Raw genomic sequence first — 21,252 nt, 5'->3', positions numbered from 1 at the left:
GCAAGGAGCTCTTCCCTGCTGCAGTTAGGTGTGAATGTTTAAGCTGATCACCTTCATTAGCATTTGAAGGCCTGTCTGAGCCTGGGAAAATCTGTTGCTGGGAGGTGTTAATCTGTGCCTGGTTTTTTCCTCTCTGTTGGACCACACCAACAACCACCATGTCAGACTACACAGAGAAGCCATTGAAATCCACAAGCATGTGGACAATTTCAACAGAAAGGAAGAGACCATGAAAATGAACAAAATCTGGCTACCAGTATTAAAAAACTCTAAAATTATAACAGCTAAACAACAGAGAGGAAAAAACCAGGCACAGATTAACACCTCCCAGCAACAGATTTTCCCAGGCTCAGGCAGGCCTTCAAATGCTAATGAAGGTGATCAGCTTAAACATTCACACCTAACTGCAGCAGGGAAGAGCTCCTTGCCCCACCCCAGCCATTCCACAGATATATAAACCCATTTTTCCTAATTCCAACAGACCTCACTACCTCTGAGGATGCTTGCCATAGATGCAGGCGAAACGTCAGGAGAAATGCCTCTAGAACATGGCTCTATAGCCCGAAAAAACCCACAAGAACCTAGTGATTCCAGCCATGAAAGCCTTCGACAATACAGTAATTAAAACAGTCCATTATACATCACAATCCTTAAAACCATCTAGTGCTCAACGTTTATCGGCTCAGAGTCCGTAAATTCAAATTCCACATTGTCCAATCCATCAATTCTGGTCGTCGCTTGTCCTTTGTCTATCCGCCAGATTACCCGAAGGCCTGGTCCCAAATCCATGTTTTTAATTTCCTTCTAAAAGAGAGGAGGGATGTCGATGATCTAATTTCCCCGTGAGGGGCCACCACCGAGAAGGCCCTGCTCCTCGTCTCCACCAACCTCACTTGCGATAGAGGTGGGGCCGAGAGCAGCGCGTCCCCAGAAGATCTTAAACTCCGAGGCGGGACGTAGAAGGAGATGCATTCGGACAGATACGCTGAGCCGGAACCGTATAGGGTTTTGTAGGTCGAAACCAGCACTTTGAATTGTGCTCGGAATTGGATCGGCAGCCAGTGGAGCTGACATAGCAGAGGGGTGGGATGCTCCCTGTATGACGCTCCGGTGAGTAATCTAGCCGCCACCCGTTGGACTAATTGAAGTTTCCGAACAGTCTTCAAGGGCAACCCCACGTAGAGTGTGTTGCAGTAATCTATTCGGGATGTAACAAGAGCGTGGACCACTGTGTTGGGAGTCAACCCCACACCGCTCAAGTCCTCAATGAGAAGCAGACAGAGAGAACTAGGCAATGCTTGCTGTTGTTGAGCCTGTTCTTTCTCCTTGGACTCCAACTCCCAGTATTCCTCACCACATTGGAAAGCAGGGCAGCAGGTGGGAGGGGAGGGAGGGGTGGTCCCTGGGAGTGTTTCCTGGGGGCGGGGCCAAGGCATCAAAGGGGCGGGGCCAAGGACAGGTGTGCTGTTGCTGCTGTTTGGAAGGAAGGAAGGGCTTTTTTTTCCCCCCACCCCCTTCCCTTCCCTTGGCCCCCAGCCCCAAGCACAGCTCCCGGGCAACGCCTCCTCCTCCTCCTCCGCCTGACGCGTGTTTTCGTCTCGTCGGGATCGGCGGCGGCGAGGGGAGGGGCTCTCCCTTTCCTCCTCCTTCTTCTCCTCTCTCTCTCCCTGATCCGGGGTCCCTTCCTCCTCTTGTAGGGGGGCCAGGAGGGTCCCGATGCCCGCCCCTCCCTCCTCCCTGCCCCCTCCTCCCTCCCCCCGCCGGACATGGGCCTTTGCGTCACCAAAGGTGAGCTCCCCCCCCCAGCCCCCTTTCTCTCCCCCCTCCCCTTCTCATCAGGGGAAAGACCCCGTCGGATCTGCCTTGCCTTCATCCCTTCTTCCCCATCCCTTCTTCCTTCCTTCCTTCCTTCCTTCCTTCCTTCCTTCCCTTCTTCCCCTTATCTTCTCTATTTCCTCCCTCCCCTCCCCTCCCCTCCCCTCCCCTCCCGTCCTTTCCTTCCTTCCTTCCTTCCTTCCTTCCTTCCTTCCTTCTCTTCTCTTCTCTTCTCTTCTCTTCTCTTCTTCCCCTTATCTTCCATCTTTCCTTCCTTCCCTTTTTTCCCCTCTCCCCCTTCTACCCTTCCTTCCCCTTACATTCTGTTTTTCCTCCCTCCCCTCCCTTTCCTTTCCCTCTTCCCCTTCTGTTTTTCGTCCCTTCCTCCCACCCTTCCCTTCCTTCCTTCCTTCCCTTCCTTCCTTTACTTTATCTTCTGTTCTTTCCTTCCTTCCCTTCTTTCCCCTTCTGTCCTACCTTTCCTTTCCTTTTACCCCTTATCTTCCATCTTTCCTTTCCATTCTCCCCTTCTTCACCTTATCTTCTGTCCTTCCTTCCTTCCTTCCTTCCTTCCTTCCTTCCTTCCTTCCTTCCCTTTCCCCCTTATCTTCTGCCTTTCCTTCCTTCCCTTCTTCCCCTTATCTTCTGTATTTCCTCCCTCCCCTCCCCTCCCGTCCTTTCCTTCCTTCCTTCTCTTCTTCCCCTTATCTTCCATCTTTCCTTCCTTCCCTTCTTTCCCCTCTCCCCCTTCTGCCCTTCCTTCCCCTTACATTCTGTTTTTCCTCCCTCCCCTCCCTTTCCTTTCCCTCTTCCCCTTCTGTTTTTCGTCCCTTCCTCCCACCCTTCCCTTCCTTCCTTCCTTCCTTCCTTCCCTTCCTTCCTTTACTTTATCTTCTGTTCTTTCCTTCCTTCCCTTCTTTCCCCTTCTGTCCTACCTTTCCTTTCCTTTTACCCCTTATCTTCCATCTTTCCTTTCCATTCTCCCCTTCTTCACCTTATCTTCTGTCCTTCCTTCCTTCCTTCCTTCCTTCCTTCCTTCCTTCCTTCCTTCCCTTTCCCCCTTATCTTCTGCCTTTCCTTCCTTCCCTTCTTCCCCTTATCTTCTGTATTTCCTCCCTCCCCTCCCCTCCCGTCCTTTCCTTCCTTCCTTCTCTTCTTCCCCTTATCTTCCATCTTTCCTTCCTTCCCTTCTTTCCCCTCTCCCCCTTCTGCCCTTCCTTCCCCTTACATTCTGTTTTTCCTCCCTCCCCTCCCTTTCCTTTCCCTCTTCCCCTTCTGTTTTTCGTCCCTTCCTCCCACCCTTCCCTTCCTTCCTTCCTTCCTTCCTTCCCTTCCTTCCTTTACTTTATCTTCTGTTCTTTCCTTCCTTCCCTTCTTTCCCCTTCTGTCCTACCTTTCCTTTCCTTTTACCCCTTATCTTCCATCTTTCCTTTCCATTCTCCCCTTCTTCACCTTATCTTCTGTCCTTCCTTCCTTCCTTCCTTCCTTCCTTCCTTCCTTCCTTCCTTCCCTTTCCCCCTTATCTTCTGCCTTTCCTTCCTTCCCTTCTTCCCCTTATCTTCTGTATTTCCTCCCTCCCCTCTCCTCCCGTCCTTTCCTTCCTTCCTTCCTTCCTTCCTTCTTCCCCTTATCTTCTGTCTTCTTTTCCTTTCCTTTCCTCCTTTACCATATCTTCTTTCCTTCTTCCCATCTTCCTTCCTTTGGAGGCACCACCTATCTGTGCCCCCGATGCCCATCTGGAGGGGGCGCCCAGCCTCCGAAGTGGGAAAGAGCCCCAAGTCCCTTGTGCTGGAGCTTCCTTTCTCCGGGAAGGGAGGAAGAGGAAGAGGGAAGGGAGCCTGTGTGTGTTGGGGAGGAGGTTCCATGGCACCTCATTACTCCAGGCGGGCAGAAAGGAGGCTTGTGGAGACCCCCAGTCCACATTCAATCCCCAGGAAAGAGCCCAAAAAGGCAGAGGGTGACCTTGAGCCCTACCTTACAGGGTTGTTGTGGGGGGGGGGGGGGAGAGGAGAAGGAGGGGAGGAAGAATGCAGACAGACAAGATGGAGAGGGGGAGGGAGTCCAAGGAGATGTCCATGGGGAGGAAGGAGGACATGGACCACCTTGTTGTCCTCAAAGGAAGGAGGACAAAAGAGAGACGGCGGCAGCGGGGAGCCAGTGTCTCCTGACTCACACTGGCATCGCATCCCGCCAAAGGGCTGTGAGGGTGACGACGACGATGGTGACGACGCACCTGGCAGCAGGTGGCCCAGACATCTCGTCTGGTGTTCCACCTGCTGCCAGGTGCGTCATCATCGTCGTCCTCAGCCTCACAGCCCTTGAGTGGGATACAGGTGTGTGAATGGACAACTTAAGGGTACGAGACCCGCGAGAGCGCATGTCAGGTGGATCCAATGTGACCGAGGCCTGCTTTTCTCTCTTCTCCCAGACTTCTTCACAAACACCCACAAGGAACACCCCACGGGCGCCCCCCAGCCGGACCCCGCTTCCTCGGCCCCCCAGGAGGGAAGCCGCCACGAGGTGAAAAGGGAACATTGGGTGGATGTGGTGCGGGCAGAAAAGTGGGTGCTGCCAGGACCCACTCCATTCCTGTCTCTCAGTGGGTGGGAGAGAAGTAGCGCACCCCCTTCCTTGCCCTGAAGCGGAGAACACAAAAGCAGAGCCTCTTGAGCCCCCTCCTCATTTGCTTCCCTCAGAAATGCCTCCAGGACTTGGAGGGCGGCAGCAGCGGCACCCTCTCCGGCCCCAACCCGGCCTCCTCCGCTTCCTCGTCTTCAGGCCGCGGCTATAATGTGACGGCCCTGGCAAATTCCTCCCTGGTGGGTAGGTACTAGTCATGTGCTTTCGGGACTTATCCGTTTTGTGTCCCAGGTTTCGGGGGGGGGGGGGAGGGAACGGGACCCCAATCCGTTTTCGTCTGAGTCTCCCAAAATCGGGAGGTCAGATTTGCGTTTTTTGTTTTCGGGGTCGAAATATCTGTTTTCTTTCATCCCATTAATTGGGGGGGGGGGGGATATCACCCGTAGGTCCAAAGTGCCCAGGCCTATGGGCGCAGGCTTTGGGAGCACTCCTTACTTAGCCCTCGGCCCCACACAATCGATCCGAAAAGCAGGCCCACCTGCCTTTCGGATCGATTGCATTTTCGTTTCAGAAGAGGCCTTTCCGTTTTGTGCAATCCAACTGGACAGAACGAAACGAAAGCACGAATGAAACTGATGGGAAAATATCATAGGTACATGTCAGCTCCCGGTTCTCTGCCTTGCTGCCTGACTCCTTCTCGTTTATCCGACATAAACGGGCCGGCAAAATGTCGGATAAACGAAAATGTCGGAGCGCAAGACACCTAGAAATAATAACAACAGGGGCTCAAAGAGTTAAGGCAAGGCAACGCCCCAGGGCTAGAGGGGAAGAGGAGCATGGAAATCCCAGAGGGATGGAGGGAGAACACTTCCGTTTCGTGCAGTCCAAATGGACGGAACGAAATGAAAGCATGAATGAAACTAATGGGAAAATATCAGGTCCATGACTAATAGGTACATGCCAGCTCTCGGTTCTCTGCCTTGCCGCCTGACTCCTCGTTTATCCGACATAAACAGAATGTCGGATAAACGAAAATATCGGAGCCTCCTACTGTTACCTGTCCGATGTGGCGCAAGACAACTAGAAATAATAACAACAGGGGCTCAAAGAGTTATGGCAAGACAAGGCCTCGGGGCTAGAGCGGTGAACAGGAAGTGCCTGCATACAGAAGAGGAGGAGCGTGGAAATCCCAGAAAGGAAGGAGGGAGGATGCTTCCGCTTCCGGTCCTGCCTCTTTTCCCCCTTTCTTTCCTCCTCCTTTTCCTTGTCAAGGCCTGACTGCAAATGGAAAGAGACTTGGGGAAATGCGCTCCTTTAATTGAAGGGGAAATACCAGAGGAAAACAGGTTGTTGGATAAGAGTGTTGGATAAGATGGAATGTCGGATAAGCAAAGTTCGGATAAGTGAGACTCTACTGTATTTTATGGCACCATAAAAGGCACTAACAGTAAAAATAGTGGCAATTAAATGAAGAAGGAAGTGTTTAAGGGCTCTTCATAATAGAGAATGGAACAACAGCACCCCCTGTGGCCAGAATTGAGCACAACCTCCAGGATGCCAAAATTGGGGAAAATGCCAACATATCTGTTGTCTGTTCTGTCTGTTTAACGGCATTGATTGTTTGACGTTGGTGTGTTCTGTGATCCGCCCTGAGCACTCTACGGGGTGAGAAGGGCGGCATATAAATGCTGTAAATAAATAAATAATCAATCTGCTTCTGCCCGCTCTCTCCCCATTCCCAGGCCTCGTCCAGACCATCAAGGACCACATCACCAAGCCCACCGCCATGGCCCAAGGCCGTGTGGCCCACCTCATTGAGTGGAAAGGTTGGAGTGCCTCCCAGGTGGGACGGGCAGCCCCTCTGCCAGACGAGGAGCTCTACGCAGACCTGAGCGATGAGCTCAAGGAGGCCCGCTTCGCTGCTGGTGAGTCTGGGAAAGTGCGTCTCAAATGAATGTCTGTCCTGGTGGTGCCCAAGGCGGTGTGAGAGATGCTTGCTTAGCTTGACCATGTCTGGGGTTTCCCTGAGACCCCCTCCTACTTCATCCTGTACCCCTTTCTTCTGTCCGCAGGGGTGGCCGAGCAGTTTGCCATCACGGAAGCCACGCTGAGCGCCTGGTCCTCGCTGGACGAAGAGGAGCTGCATTACTGGGGGGCCTCCCAGGACGCCCTCCGGATCCCAGGTGCCTCCCCCAGCCTTCTCCCCATTTCTGGCTCTCCACCCTTTCAGGCTGTGGTGAAATAGGTAGCGGAGAGCCATACCTCTAGGAGAGATCTTGGTGGGGAGGGATCTTATTGTGTGTCAGGAGTTGGGGAAGGAAGCCGCGGTGGCACAATGGGTTAAACCCTTGTGCCGACTGAACTACTGACCTGAAGACCTGAAGGTTGGTGGTTCAAATGAGTAAGACAGAGTGAGCTCCTGTCTGTCAGCTCCAGCTTCCCATGCAGGGATATGAGAGAACCCTCTGACACATCCAGTCGTCCCCTGGATAATGTCCTTGTAGACAACCAATTATCTCACAACCAATTATATACAGAAGTAGCTTGCAGTATATAGTAGAGTCTCTCTTAACCGACATAAACAGTCCGGCAGAATGTTGGATAAACGAAAATGTCAGATAATATGGAGTCTCCTACTGTTACCCATCCGACGCTTAGCTAGACACCTAGAATACTAACAAGAGGGACTCAAAGAATTAAGGCAAGGCAACGCCCCAGGGCTAGAGGGGAAGAGGAGCATGGAAATTCCAGAGGGAAGAAGGGAGGATGCTTCCACTTCCACTTCCAGTCCTGCCCTGTCCCCCCTTTCCTCCCTCCTCCTCCTCCTCGTCGTGACTTTTTCACTTATTGGGAATGGAGAGAGAGTTGGGCAGCGCTGGAGGAAATAATGGCGTCATTCAGATAAGAGCGTCGGATAAAACTGAATGTCGGATAAGCGAAGATTGGATAAGCGAGACACTACTGTTTTGGGAATGAAGAAAGAATTGGGGAGCGCTTCTTTAACTGAAGGGGAAATGCTGGAGGAAACAGGGGGCGTCGGATAAGACGGAATGTCGGATAAGACGGAATGTCGGATAAGATGGAATGTCGGATAAGTGAGAATCTAGTGTATTCTCAAGTGGCTTCTGACTCCATTAAAAAGGAGGAGTTTGGGTGCCCGACCCGAACCGTGGAGGATCCACGGGCTCCATTCCCACCCCATTCAGTTCCAAGCCCCCCCCCCTTGGGACTCCATCTTAGTTGTGGTTTGGTCCTTTCCTGACCATAGGGCTCTTCAATTCTCAATGCAAGAGACCCCTTCTTCTGACTCCTAGATGTTTCCCCAGGATATCTTGCCCAGGTTGAGACTCTCTTTCTTTGTCTTCTTCTTGTTCTAGAGCTGGAGAACTTCTGCCTGCAGGAGCACCTCCTCCTCGGCCCACAGGCCCTGGGCAGCCCCCGCCTTGCTGGAAGCCTCCGGGCCTTTCCCCACTCCAGGCGGGAGTCCCTTGGCCCGAACGGACCCTTGGTGACCAACCCCTGGAGGGACTTGGCGGCCGCTGTTCGGGCCCCTGGACTGGAACCAGGTCTGCTGCCCTTGGAGGGGGGGCAGGAGAGTACCCCGGGTCCCCTCTGGCTCCAGCGCAGCACCCCCTCACTCCGCTATGTGGACAGCAGCTCCCTCTCAGAGGATGATGTCTTCTACAACTAGGGGAGGGGGCTCAGGGCCAGGCGGGAGGGAGTTTTGCTGGCCAGTGATGCGTTCTGGGAAAGGACAACCAGGAGGGAAGTGAGGAGCTCCTTCATGTTCAGCTGCGAGAACCTCCATCCGCATCCCAACGAGGAGGGAGGGACCCACCTTTCTGAAGAGAAGGGAGGAGGTCTGCAACTCCTAATGCTTCCTTTCCTGGCCATCAACAACTCTTGACTTCCCATGGCTCTTTTGGAGTATGGTTCTCAGAACCCTTCAACCAGCAGTCATGCTATGGTGGGGATTCTGGGCCTTCTAAAGTGAACTTTAGAAGGAGAACCTGGAGAACTCTGGAGAACCTGGTTGGCAATGATCAGGAGGTGGATTCTTCCATCATAACAGCTCAGTATGGTCTGCAAGTGGTGGAGATGGAGGAGGAGGGTGGGAGAATAGGATACCCTTTCTCCTCATACATCTGTCTCAGTGGTTCACAACCTGTGGTCTGTGGTCCGCAAGAATGAAAATATGGTCTGCGGCCTCACTGTTACTACACCATTGCCTCGAAACTACGTGGCAATGAGAGCAACTGGGCTCATGAAACCTTCAAAGAGGTCCTTGTCAATGAGGTCTCTGGTCAAGTGGTCCCTGGTCAAAGAGGTCCCTGGTCAAAGAGGTTCTTAGTCAAGTGGTCCCTGGTCAATGAGGTCCCTTGTCAATGAGGTCCCTGGTCAAAGAGGTCCTTGTCAACGAGGTCCTTGGTCAAGTGGTCCCTGGTCAAAGAGGTTCTTAGTCAAGTGGTCCCTGGTCAATGAGGCCCCTGGTCAATGAGGTCCCTGGTCAATTAGGCCTTTGGTCAATGAGGTCCCTGGTCAAAGTGGTTCCTGGTCAAAGAGGTCCCTGGTCAATGAGGTCCCTGGTCAAAGTGGTCCTTGGTCAATGAGGTCTCCCTGGTCAAAGAGATGCCTAGTCAAGTGGTCCCTGGTCAATGAGGTCCCTGGTCAAAGTGGTCCTTGGTCAATGAGGTCTCCCTGGTCAATGAGATGCCTAGTCAAGTGGTCCCTGGTCAAAGAGGTCCCTGGTCAATGAGGTCCCTGGTCAAAGTGGTCCTTGGTCAATGAGGTCTCCCTGGTCAATGAGATGCCTAGTCAAGTGGTCCCTGGTCAATGAGGTCCCTGGTCAAAGTGGTCCTTGGTCAATGAGGTCTCCCTGGTCAAAGAGGTCCCTGGTCAATGAGGTCCCTGGTCAAAGAGGTCCCTGGTCAATGAGGTCCCTGGTCAAAGTGGTCCTTGGTCAATGAGGTCTCCCTGGTCAATGAGATGCCTAGTCAAGTGGTCCCTGGTCAATGAGGTCCCTGGTCAAAGTGGTCCTTGGTCAATGAGATGCCTAGTCAAGTGGTCCCTGGTCAAAGAGGTCCCTGGTCAATGAGGTCCCTGGTCAAAGAGGTCCTTGTCAATGAAGTCCCTGGTCAAAAAAAGTTTGGGAACCACTGGTCTGTCTGAAATATTGTCTTTATTGGGTGCCTCCCTTCATGTGTATATTTGTAAATAAAAGGTAAATGTTGTCTGATAATGTATCCTTGCTGTCAGAAGAAAATTGCCACCTTCTCTGCTCCCAACTGCGTTGTCTCAATTTTGCAAAGTAAACAGTGGAAACAAGGTGTTTTGGGGTTGTCGTTTAGTAAATAATTGTACAACAATACACAGTTATGTAAAAAGGGCGCCTGGCTCTTTGCGTCGGGCTGGGAAATGGAGCAGGGACCAAGATGAAGCGGCGCTCCCTGTCCTTCTTGCTACGCTGGGCTTGGCACTGCTCTCCGGTATCCACGAGGAGGCCTCCTTCGCCAGTCCATCCATTCATCCATCCATCCATTGAACACTTTCCCTACTTTGTGGGTTTCGGGTTGGCCAGGTCTTCGATGGCTTTCCTGAGCTGGAAAGAGAAGAAAGACTGGAGAAAGCAAGCAAGCCCAACCTGGTCCTGCTCAAAATCAAGACCAACTTCCAAGGTGCTCAAGACTATGTCCAACTTCCAAGACCAACTTCCAAGTGTATCATGTTCCTTCCACCCTTGGTCCCCTCTACTCCGTCCCCAAATCCAGTGAGTGAGTGAGTTACCTCCTTCCTGGAGACCACTCCCACCACTTTCCCCAGTTGGGTGACGAAGGCCCACTGGAGGCTGAGCATCTCAAAGAGGTTGTGAGCCTGCCGTGGAAGAGGAAGGAGAGAAGAGGTCAGTTTGGGAGGGCTGAGAATAGCTGGAAGGGGACAAGGTCACCACAACTGGTCCTTGAGGCCTGCTTCCTTCTCTAACAAGTCTTCTGCATCTCTAAGCCAGGCTGTCCGTGTCCATGGAGACAGCAGCATCTAAGCAGGGACATGCAGGTGACCGCCTCTGGAGGCTCTCTTGAGGTTCCCTTCAAGGATACGCAGGACCCATCTTCTCCCTTTACCTCAATGAGACCCAAACAAAGCTCTGGCAACCAGAACAAGAAGACTCTCCATTCCCCCAAATGGTTGTCCTTGAATGTCTTGGGAAGTGGAGGCTCCGTTAAGCCATTGCTGCCAATGGGAAGCTGTGGTTCCAGGGGATTATGGGATGTCGGCACCCACCCAGACCTCTGCCCCATTTACCTGGTGGAGAGACGTCCAAGGAGAGAGCTGCAGGGTCACTGGGCTGAAGGAGCATCCCTCGCCCAGCGTCTGGCAAGATGGCGCCTGAAAGGGTGAAAAGGGACATATGGGTGGAACCATCATCATCATCATCTATAATGACTACCTGCCACCAGTTCACAACTGAAGTTCCAGAGTGTCAACTTCATGTGGGCCCATTTCTGCCTACTCGAGAGCCAAAAGCTTGCTACACGCTGGACTGGAAGGATTCAAGGCTGAGGGTTCACCTAATCTCTTTCAGGAGGTATTCCAGAGTTGGAGGGCCACCACAGAGAAGGCCCTCTTGCTCGTTCCCACCAACCGTGCTTGGGACGGTGGTCAGACCAAGAGAAGGGCCTCCCCTGCCCATCTCAAAGCCCGTGCTGACCATGGTCAATGGTATCAAAAGCCACTGAGATATCCAGGAGAACCAACAAGGACACATCCCCCCTGTCTAGCTCTCTGGAGAGGTTGTCCACCATGGTGACCAAAGCTGTCTCCATTCCATGACCAGGCCTAAAGCCAGACTGCGATGGATCAAGACAGTCACTTTCACCCAAGAGTTGAGAGGGGTTGAGAGGCCACCACCCGCTCCAGAACCTTGCCCAAAAAAGGTTGATTAGAAATAGGTCGGTAGAAGATACCCTTAAGTTCTTCCAACCTGCACCCCACAGCCATGTGGCTAGGCTGACCCACCTCTTCCTTGTGGGGCTCGGCAGCTTCATCGTGGGTCTGGAGGAAGTGGATGAGTTCGGATCTCTGGACGACCCCCAGGAGCATCGAGGTCTCTGTGGGGAAAGTCAAGGGAGTGGTCCCATAAAGGAGAGAAAGGCTCTCATGGGGCAGAGATGGGCCTCACAAGGCCTCATACATGGAGCCTTCACCAAGCTCTTCCCCCTCTGTGCAGAGTTCCCAGTTTACCAGCGCCGTCGACCACTGGATACTCGGGGTCGTCGGTAGAGGTGACCACTTTGAGGACCTCCTGGAAGGTAGCGTCCTTGGGCAGAGTGACAATGTCCACCTTCATGAACTCCTGCGTGATGACCTTGTAAGAGCTGTGAAGGGAAGAAAGGTTGCCCTGACTTATTAGCTCTCCAAAATGGCTCCCCTTTTCAGGAAAGCAAGCATCGTTGTGTGCTGGAGAGGTGATTTTATGCAGCATATCAGCCACGAGTTCACAGCCTCTCTCTACTTTTCTTGGGTCAATCTTCAGCATGTATTGATCCATCTCAGGCATGGGCAAACGTCAGTCCTCCAGGTGTTTTGGACTTCAACTACCACCATTCCTAACAGCCTCAGGCCCAAGAGCAGTGGTTCTCAACCTGTGGGTCCCCAATTGAGTTGGCCTACAACTTCCAGAAATCAAAGCTAGTTTACCAGCTGCTAGGATTTCTGGGAGTTGAAGGCCAAAACATCTGGGGACCCACAGGTTGAGGACCACTGACCTAGAGAGAGGGCCGAAGTTGGCCCATGCCTTTGTCCTCTTGGAAGTGGACACTTCAGAATCAAGGGATCATCTGCATACCCATGTTGTGGGAGTTCAAGTCCAAAACACCTGGAGTGAGGGCCAAAGTTGGCCCATGCCTTTGTCCTCCTGGAAGTGGATCATCTGCATACCCATGTTGTGGGAGTTCAAGTCCAAAACACCTGGAGGGAGGGCCAAAGTTGGCCCATACCTTTGTCCTCTTGGAAGTGGACACAAGGGATCATCTGCATACCCATGTTGTGGGAGTTCAAGTCCAAAACACCTGGAGGGAGGGCCAAAGTTGGCCCATGCCTTTGTCCTCCTGGAAGTGGACACAAGGGATCATCTGCATACCCATGTTGTGGGAGTTCAAGTCCAAAACACTTGGAGGGAGGGCCAAAGTTGGCCCATGCCTTTGTCCTCCTGGAAGTGGATCATCTGCATAGTGCATACCCATGTTGTGGGAGTTCAAGTCCAAAACACCTGGAGGGAGGGCCAAAGTTGGCCCATGCCTTTGTCCTCCTGGAAGTGGACACTTCAGAATCAAGGGATCATCTGCATACCCATGTTGTTGAAGTCCAAAACACCTAGAGGGCCAAAGTTTGCCCATGCCTGATCTATCTGGAGTAAGAGAAACTTTGGGCAGAGTACCGTCTCCCCTCGATGTGTGGTAGCCTCCCCTTCCCCAAATGTGAGGAGTAGGCTGCCCTCCTCACCCAATGTGGCGGCTGCGGATGCGGGGCAGGTAGGGGAGCTTCTTGACGATGATGGTGCCGTCGTAGAAGGAGGGCTGGAACTTCTGGGCGATGGCGTTGGCCACCAGGACAGCCAGGATGACCGGCAGGATGTGGGAGATCTGCCCGGTCATCTCAAAGGCCAGCAGAGCCGTGGATAGCGAGTGGGTGACCGCCCCGGAGAAGGCCGCTGCTCCTGAGACAAGAAGGGGGGAAGGTGAGAGGCTATGAAGTCCTTGCCCTCGCTATGGGGCAGAGCTTGGCTCCTGCTGACCCTCTCTCCCCCATCCCAGCCCTGCGGACTCACCTGCCAAGGCATAGGCCCCGGGCGTAACAGGGCTGACCAGCCCTTCAGAGACGATCCCTTGTGGAAAGAGGACGGCAACCACTTCCCCCACCAGGCGCCCAATGGCAGCTCCTATATTTCAGGGTTGGGGAGAGAGAAAAGTGGGTCCCCCCTGTGAATTTGTTTACTTACTTACAGTAATATAAGAACAAGGGGACACAGTTTAGATCACATTGTGGATAGACAGGACAGGATCAAACAGAACACAAAGGAGGTATGTTGTGTCAACATCCAGCTTTTTGGCTCCTTGGAAGGTTGTGCTCAAATCCAGCCACATGGAGGCACTGTCGCTCAATCTTCTATGACGAAGAGCCATCAGGACTTCCTCCTTCCTTTTGACTGCTGGGCATTTTCTGATCTTTTTCTTTATGGTGTCCTGAAATACCTCCCTCCCCTGCTTGTTTTAAGCAGTATCTAATTTCTCTACTTACAGCTTTTTTCGAACTGCTTAGGTCAACAGTGAGCTGGGCTGACAGTCAGGAGCTCATGCCGACCCAGGGCTTCGAACTGGCAACCTTCTGCTTGGGAGATCTTATCATTGCTGGTGATTTACTAGCTGCGCTAAAGCCCGGCGCCGTACTTATATTCCGCCCTTCTTACAGAACACACATACAGCAAACATTCAATTGCCTCAGTATGAGAGAAGCCTCAGTATGAGAAGGCCTCAGTATGAGACAGCTCCAATGTTAGTTTGCCTCAGTATGAAAGAAGCCTCGGTATGAGATGGCATCAGTATGAGACAGCTCTAGTGTTAGTTTGCCTCAGTATGAGAACGCCTCAGTGCTAGTAGGCCTCAGTGTGAGGTAGGCCTCAGAGTTAGTAGGCCTCAGTGTGTGAAGGCCTGGTGTGAGAAGGCATCAGTATGAGACAGCTCTAGTGTTAGTTTGCTTCACTGTTAGTAGGACTCAGTGTGAGTTGGGCCTCAGAGTTAGTAGGCCTCAGTGTGTGAAGGCCTGGTGTGAGAAGGCATCAGTATGAGACAGCTCTAGTGTTAGTTTGCCTCACTGTTAGTAGGACTCAGTGTGAGTTGGGCCTCAGAGTTAGTAGGCCTCAGTGTGTGAAGGCCTGGTGTGAGAAGGCATCAGTATGAGACAGCTCTAGTGTTAGTTTGCCTCACTGTTAGTAGGACTCAGTGTGAGTTGGGCCTCAGAGTTAGTAGGCCGTAGTGTGTGAAGACCTGGTGTGAGAAGGCATCAGTATGAGATAGCTCTAGTGTTAGTTTACCTCAGTATGAGAACACCTCACTGTTAGTAGGACTCAGTGTGAGTTGGGCCTCAGAGTTAGTAGGCCGTAGTGTGTGAAGACCTGGTGTGAGAAGGCATCAGTATGAGATAGCTCTAGTGTTAGTTTACCTCAGTATGAGAACACCTCACTGTTAGTAGGACTCAGTGTGAGTTGGGCCTCAGAGTTAGTAGGCCTCAGTGTGTGAAGGCCTGGTGTGAGAAGGTTTGGTGATAGGAAGCCCCAGGTTGAAGGCCATACAATGACAAGACAGAGGTATATATAGGCATGTTCTCATTGTCCAGCATCTTTTGGAGGCTGTGCTCGGTTCTGGCCACAGGGGGGTGCTGTTGCTACATCTCTTTACCAAAGAGCTTTCTTTCTTTGTAAACTTCCTCCTTTTTCTGATCGAAATGCCATGCCTAAAACACCTCCCCACTTAATGTGGTTCCTACTCACATTTGTTTTCGCACCGCTAGGTAGGCAGAAGCTGGGCTGAAGGTCAGGCGCTCACCCTGATCTGGGTTTTGAACAGTCAACCTTCCAATTTATTGCAGCTTGGTGATTAACCTGCTGTGCTAAAGCCCGGCACTTACCGTAATATATTTTTTCCGTGTCAGAAGCGACTTGAGAAACTGGTGTGAGAGAATTGGCTGTCTGCAAGGATGTTGCCCAGGGGACATTGCCCAGATGATTGACCAATCTGTGGGAGGCTTCTCTCATGTCCCTACCTGAGAAGCTAGAGCTCGACAGACAGGAGTTTACCCCGCTCCCCCGATTCGAACCGTCAACCTGTTGGTCGACCAGTCCTACCAGCACAGTCCTGCCACCGGGGGCTCCACTTACCATAAATGAAGACGGGCATGAAATACCCAGCGGGCATGGGCATGGTGGTGGCCAGGGTCAGCATCCAGAACTGCAAGAGCAAGAGGAGGGCGCATGGCTTGTGGCTGGAAGACTGCGCTGCCACTGAGTGGTCACAAACACCCCCACCCTCCTGAGAACCTTTAGGAAAGTTGCCAAGAACCCCATGGAAAATATTGACTCTGGGACCATGTGCTCCTCAAGCCAAACACATTTCAGTGATGACTAGATGGAGGTCATGGACCCCCCACACATTCAGAGGGATCTCCGAGTACCTTCATCACGAGGAAGACCACCAAAGTGCCAAAGATGGTGATGTTGGGGTCCCACCACTCAAGCCACAGCTGGGAAGGGTCAACGTGGAGTGGCCTGGCCAGAGATGCATTCTGGGAAAGGACGACCCAGGTGTGGTTGTCCAGGAGGGAGGTGAGGAGCTCCTTCATGTTCAGCTGTGAGGGAGAAGCATGTTCCTTCAGCCACTTTGGCTTCCTTGAATGGGTTATGTGGCACCTCTCCACCTCGTTGTCCCATCCCATCCCATCCCATCCCATCCCATCCCATCCCATCCCATCCCATCCCATCCCATCCCATCCCATCCCATCCCATCATTGAATCATAGAGGTGGAAGAGACCTCCCGTCCCGTCCCATCATAGAATAATAGAGTTGGAAGAGACCTCCCATCCTGTCCCATCATAAAATCATAGAGTTGGGAGAGACCTCCTGTCCCATCCCATCCCAGAATCATAGAGTTGGGAGAGACCTCCTATCCCATCCCATCCCATCCCATCACAGAATCATAGAGTTGGGAGAGACCTCCTATCCCATCCCGTCCCATCCCATCACAGAATCATAGAGTTGGGAGAGACCTCCTGTCCCATCCCATCCCATCCCATCACAGAATCATAGAGTTGGGAGAGACCTCCTATCCCATCCCGTCCCATCCCATCACAGAATCATAGAGTTGGGAGAGACCTCCTGTCCCATCCCGTCCTGTCCCATCCCATCACAGAATCATAGAGTTGGGAGAGACCTCCTATCCCATCCCGTCCCATCCCATCACAGAATCATAGAGTTGGGAGAGACCTCCTGTCCCATCCCGTCCTGTCCCATCCCATCACAGAATCATAGAGTTGGGAGAGACCTCCTATCCCATCCCATCCCATCCCATCACAGAATCATAGAGTTGGGAGAGACCTCCTGTCCCATCCCGTCCTGTCCCATCCCATCACAGAATCATAGAGTTGGGAGAGACCTCCTATCCCATCCCGTCCCATCCCATCACAGAATCATAGAGTTGGGAGAGACCTCCTGTCCCATCCCGTCCTGTCCCATCCCATCACAGAATCATAGAGTTGGGAGAGACCTCCTATCCCATCCCATCCCATCCCATCACAGAATCATAGAGTTGGGAGAGACCTCCTGTCCCGTCCCATCCCATCCCGTCCCATCATAGAATCATAGAGTTGGAAGAGACCTCATGGGCCATCCCATCCCGTCCGTCCCTCAGTCCCAAACATTGGCCAGAGAGTGTCCCCCTGTAAAACCAACATGCTCTTCCCAAGGAGGCCATCTTTACCCTGGAGGCCATGAACTGCCCCAAGCTGAGAGGGCAGGTGATGGAAGCGAGCAGAAGGGCCACCAGCGCGGAGTAAAGGGGCTTCCTGTAAAACAGAAAGGAAGTGTTAGTAGGCCTCAGTGTGAGGCAGGCCTCAGTGTGAGGCAGGCCTCAGTGTGAGGCAGGCCTCAGTGTGAGGCAGGCCTCAGTGTGAGGCAGGCCTCAGTGTGAGGCAGGCCTCAGTGTGAGGCAGGCCTCAGTGTGAGGCAGGCCTCAGTGTGAGGTAGACCTTCCTCATGATGCCTTCCAGCACATACGGTAGAAGAGGCTTACTCTGTTGCGAGGAGGGCGGCCGTGAACCTGTTCCTCCGGACGTAGCCCAGGAGCCAGCGCTGGCAGAAGAGGTAGGCGCAGCTGACCACCCCACAGACGGCCCTGCAAAGCAGGCAAAGGGGGGGGGGGGGAGAGAGAGGGGTTGGCACCCGAGCACCTTATGTTGAGCCCCTTCCTCTCCTCCCAACGCACGGTCCTCACCCTAGGAACATGAAGAAGAAGGTCTCGGGCAAATCGAAGGGCAGGTCGATCTTGAAATTGGTCTTGAAGATAGCCATGATGGTCTCTGGAATGGCGGCAAAAGGGGGACAGGTGAACCCCCCTCGTATGGCCCTTCCATAAGTCCTAATAGTAGCTAGGGAATCCCTCCTCGGTGCAGATCATGCCCCCAGGTCTTGGCTGGCTTTGCAGGAACTTGAGCTTGTTTTGGGGAGACAGGGTTCACACTCTGAGCAGCTCCATGACTCAGCTTGGGGCCTCCTCACTCACCCTGTTCGCTGTTGAAGACGGCCAGCAGCCGGAACATGAAGGCCCCGCAGGTGGCTGAGAAGAAGCCCCTCCAGTAGTCACGAACGGCAAAGTGGGAGGAAACCACCTCGATGCTGAAGAGGACTCCTAGGAAATCAGGAGGGAGGTCACTAGGTATGCCTCAGAGTTAGTTTGCCTCAGTATGAGAGAAACCTCAGTATGAGAACAACTCTGTATGAGAAGGCTCCAGTGTTAGTTTGCCTCACTATGAGAAAAACCTCGGTATGAGAAAGCCTCAGTATAAGAAGGTTCCAGTGTTAGTTTGCCTCAGTATGAGAAGCCTCAGTATGAGAAGGCCTTAGTATGAGATGGCTCCAGTGTTAGGTTGCCTCAGTATGAGAGAAACCACAGTATGAGAAGGCCTCAGTATAAGAACATTCCAGTGTTAGTTTGTCTCAGTAGGAGAGAAGCATTGGTATGAGAAGGCTTCAATATGAGATGGCTCCAGTGTTAGTTTGCCTCAGTATGAAAGAAGCCTTAGTATGAGAAGGCCTCAGTATGAGAACGTTCCAGTGTTAGTTTGCCTCAGTATGAGAGAAGCCTCGGTATGAGAAGGCTTTAGTATGAGACGGCTCCAGTGTTAGTTTGCCTCAGTATGAAAGAAGCCTTACTATGAGAAGGCCTCAGTATGAGACGGTTCCAGTGTTAGTTTGCCTCTATATGAGAGAAGCCTTAGTATGAGAAGGCCTCAGTATGAGAGAGCTTCAGTGTTAGTTTGCCTCAGTATGAGAGCAGTGTTTGCCTCAGTATGAGAGAATTGTCGTATGATAAGGCCTCAGGAAAAGAAGGCTCCAGTGTTAGTTTGCCTCAGTATGAGAACGCCTCAGAGTTAGTAGGCCTCAGTGTATGAAGGCCTGATGTGAGAAGCTTCGGTAAGAGGAAGCCCCAAGATTATGGCCATTGTGTGTAAGGCTACTGTGTGAAGCTCCTGTGTAAAATCAGTGTGAGAAGAGACTCTGTGAGAGCGAAGCTATCTATCTGTATGAGAAAGAAGTCCAGCATTGAAGCAAAGAAAGTATAAAGAACTTTTTTCATGTTATGGAAACCTAGTTTTTGTAAATAGTGCAAATCATAGAGTTGGAAGATATCCCAAAGGCCATCAAGTCCAACCCCCTGCCATGCAGGTAGATGACAATCAAAGCACTCCTGAGAGATGGCCATCCAGCTTCTATATCCAGCCTTCACACTGGGGCCAGGGACATGATAGCATAGCCATGTCCCTCCTTCTGACCGGCTCCTGCTGCCCATGTTTTGGTTACTCTGGAAGTAAAGTAGTTCTTTCTGGTCCTGCTTACCACTGATGGGCGCCCCAAAGACGGTTGCCACGCCAACAGCTGCCCCTGCCACCAGCATCTCATTCTGTTTGCTCTTATCCTGGAAGGAAGAAAAGAAGGAAGGAAGAGCAAGGGCTGCTCAGCATTCACTCCATGCCCAGAGAAGCCTCAGTATGAGAAGGCCACAGAATGAGACAACTCCAGTGTTAGTTTGCCTCAGTATGAGAGAAGCCTCGGTATGAAAAGGCCTCAGAATGAGACAGCTCCAGTGCTAGTTTGCCTCATTATGAGAGAAGCCTCGGTATGAGAAGACCTCAGAATGAGACGGCTCCAGTGTTAGTTTGCCTCAGTATAAGAGAAGCCTCAGTATGAGAAGGACTCAGTATGTGATGGCTCCAGTGTTAGTTTGCCACAGTATGAGAGAAGCCTCAGTATGAGAAGGCCTCAGTATGTGATGACTCCAGTGTTAGTTTGCCACAGTATGAGAGAAGCCTCGGAATGAGAAGGCCTCAGTATGTGATGGCTCCAGTGTTAGTTTGCCTCAGTATGAGAGAAGCCTCAGAATGAGACGGCTCCAGTGTTAGTTTGCCTCAGTATGAGAGAAGCCTCGGTATGTGAAGGCCTCAGTATGTGATGGCTCCAGTGTTAGTTTGCCTCAGTATGAGAGAAGCCTCAGTATGAGAAGGCCTCAGTATGTGATGGCTCCAGTGTTACTTTGCCACTGTATGAGAGAAGCCTCGGTATGAGAAGGCCTCAGAATGAGACAGCTCCAGTGTTAGTTTGCCTCAGTATGAGAGAAGCCTCAGAATGAGACGGCTCCAGTGTTAGTTTGCCTCAGTATGAGAGAAGCCTCAGAATGAGACGGCTCCAGTGTTAGTTTGCCTCAGTATGAGAGAAGCCTCGGTATGAGAAGGCCTCAATATGAGACAGCTCTATAGCTGGACTTGCCTTGCTGGCCTCACCTCATATTCTCCGGAGACGCTGGTCCGGGCCTTCCCGAGGTAAGCAGCCAACATGCTGGAGAGGTGGACAAAGGGGCCCTGCAAGAGAGTGGACACTAGGAGGAAGGGAGGGCTGGAAAATAACCCATACTCATACTCATACTCATAATTACCACAGTGAGTTAAACCACGAGCTGCAGAAAGTCTTGCCAATTGAAAGGTTCACAGTTCAAACTGGGCAGGCATCCTCAGAGGTTGTGAGGTCTGTTGGAAACGAAGCAAGTGAGGTTTATATCTCTGTGGAAGGTCCGGCAGATGTGAATGTTGCAACTGCTGCTTCCTACCTGGGGGGAGTCCTTTGTTGGAAGGTGATGAGCTGGCCCTGATTGTTTCTTGTCTGGAATTTCTCTGCTTATTGAGTGTTATTCTTTTTTTACTATCCTGGTTTTAGAGGATTTTTTAAATACCGGTCGCAGGAAGCAGCCAAGCTTTGAAGCTGCAAGGCTATTCAATGTGAATCAAGCTGGCCAATGGCAACATTTGCCTCCGACAGACAAGAGTTCTTTCTCCCACCCTGGACATCATTCCACAGGGATACACACACACACACACACACACACACACACACACACACAGAGTACACACCTCATTTCCAGCAGACCTCTATGTAGATACCCTCACTGATTGACTTTGTAGCTGCAAGGCTATTTAATACTAGCCAAGCTGGCCAATGGCAACATTCCCACTTGCCTCCAGTAGACAAGAGTTCTTTCTCCCACCCTGGACATCATTCCACAGGGATAAACACACTCGCAGAGTCCACTTGCCTCATTTCCAACTGAGCTCTCTGCAGAGGCCCTCCCTGATTGACTTTGCAGCTGCCAGACTATTCAATTAGCCAATGGCAACATTCACCCTTGCATCCAACAGAGAAGAGTTTTTTCTCCCACCCTGGACATCATTCCACAGGGATAAATATCAACCCCACTTGCCTCATTTCCAGCCGAGCTCTATGCAGAGACCATCACTGATTGACTTTGCAGCTGCCAGACTATTCAAGTAGCCAATGGCATTCACACTTGCCTCAAGCAGACAAGAGTTCTTTCTCCCACACTGGACATCATTCCACAGGGATATATATCAACCCCACTTGCCTCGTTTCCAGCAGACCTCTATGCAGAGACCCTCCCTGATTGACTTTGCAGCTGCAAAGCTACTCAATGCTAATTGCAACATTCACACTTGCCTCCAACAGAGAAGAGTTTTTTCTCCCACCC

At 52.0% G+C, this 21,252-nt stretch overlaps 2 protein-coding genes across 3 annotated transcripts in view; one reads left to right on the top strand and one right to left on the bottom strand.

The window, feature by feature from the left end:
- The first annotated feature begins 1,475 nt into the window (after nucleotides 1–1,475).
- On the top strand, nucleotides 1,476–9,270 carry FAM131C (family with sequence similarity 131 member C). Of its 2 annotated transcripts, none has more exons than XM_067472708.1 (6): nucleotides 1,476–1,788; nucleotides 4,244–4,335; nucleotides 4,524–4,638; nucleotides 6,138–6,320; nucleotides 6,468–6,578; nucleotides 7,773–9,270. In XM_067472708.1, exons 1-6 carry the CDS (start codon nucleotides 1,767–1,769, stop codon nucleotides 8,084–8,086), a joined length of 837 nt encoding a protein of 278 aa, XP_067328809.1. In that variant the 5' UTR covers nucleotides 1,476–1,766; the 3' UTR covers nucleotides 8,087–9,270. The 2 variants fall into 2 exon arrangements, with proteins under 2 accessions (XP_067328809.1, XP_067328808.1); XM_067472707.1 differs by having other exon boundaries at nucleotides 4,512–4,638.
- A 308-nt stretch (nucleotides 9,271–9,578) lies between these two features.
- LOC132764930 (chloride channel protein ClC-Kb-like) overlaps nucleotides 9,579–21,252 on the bottom strand; it is a 14,612-nt gene continuing 2,938 nt past the window's right edge. The window contains exons 5-19 of the mRNA XM_060759099.2: nucleotides 19,997–20,074; nucleotides 19,056–19,134; nucleotides 17,722–17,847; nucleotides 17,434–17,518; nucleotides 17,233–17,334; nucleotides 16,921–17,005; nucleotides 15,619–15,792; nucleotides 15,326–15,395; nucleotides 13,220–13,330; nucleotides 12,895–13,108; nucleotides 11,635–11,768; nucleotides 11,410–11,501; nucleotides 10,696–10,779; nucleotides 10,180–10,266; nucleotides 9,579–9,994 (exon numbers count right to left, since the gene is read on the bottom strand). Of these exons, the coding sequence (XP_060615082.2) occupies nucleotides 9,947–9,994; nucleotides 10,180–10,266; nucleotides 10,696–10,779; nucleotides 11,410–11,501; nucleotides 11,635–11,768; nucleotides 12,895–13,108; nucleotides 13,220–13,330; nucleotides 15,326–15,395; nucleotides 15,619–15,792; nucleotides 16,921–17,005; nucleotides 17,233–17,334; nucleotides 17,434–17,518; nucleotides 17,722–17,847; nucleotides 19,056–19,134; nucleotides 19,997–20,074 (1,569 nt within the window). The 3' untranslated portion in view covers nucleotides 9,579–9,946. The remainder of the gene's footprint in view (nucleotides 9,995–10,179; nucleotides 10,267–10,695; nucleotides 10,780–11,409; nucleotides 11,502–11,634; nucleotides 11,769–12,894; nucleotides 13,109–13,219; nucleotides 13,331–15,325; nucleotides 15,396–15,618; nucleotides 15,793–16,920; nucleotides 17,006–17,232; nucleotides 17,335–17,433; nucleotides 17,519–17,721; nucleotides 17,848–19,055; nucleotides 19,135–19,996; nucleotides 20,075–21,252) is intronic.

Source organism: Anolis sagrei, chromosome 13 (genome assembly GCF_037176765.1).
Source record: "Anolis sagrei isolate rAnoSag1 chromosome 13, rAnoSag1.mat, whole genome shotgun sequence".
Taxonomy (NCBI): domain Eukaryota; kingdom Metazoa; phylum Chordata; class Lepidosauria; order Squamata; family Dactyloidae; genus Anolis; species Anolis sagrei.
The sequence above is the reverse complement of the archived record's forward strand: the minus strand, read 5'-3'. Positions and strand labels throughout refer to the sequence as shown.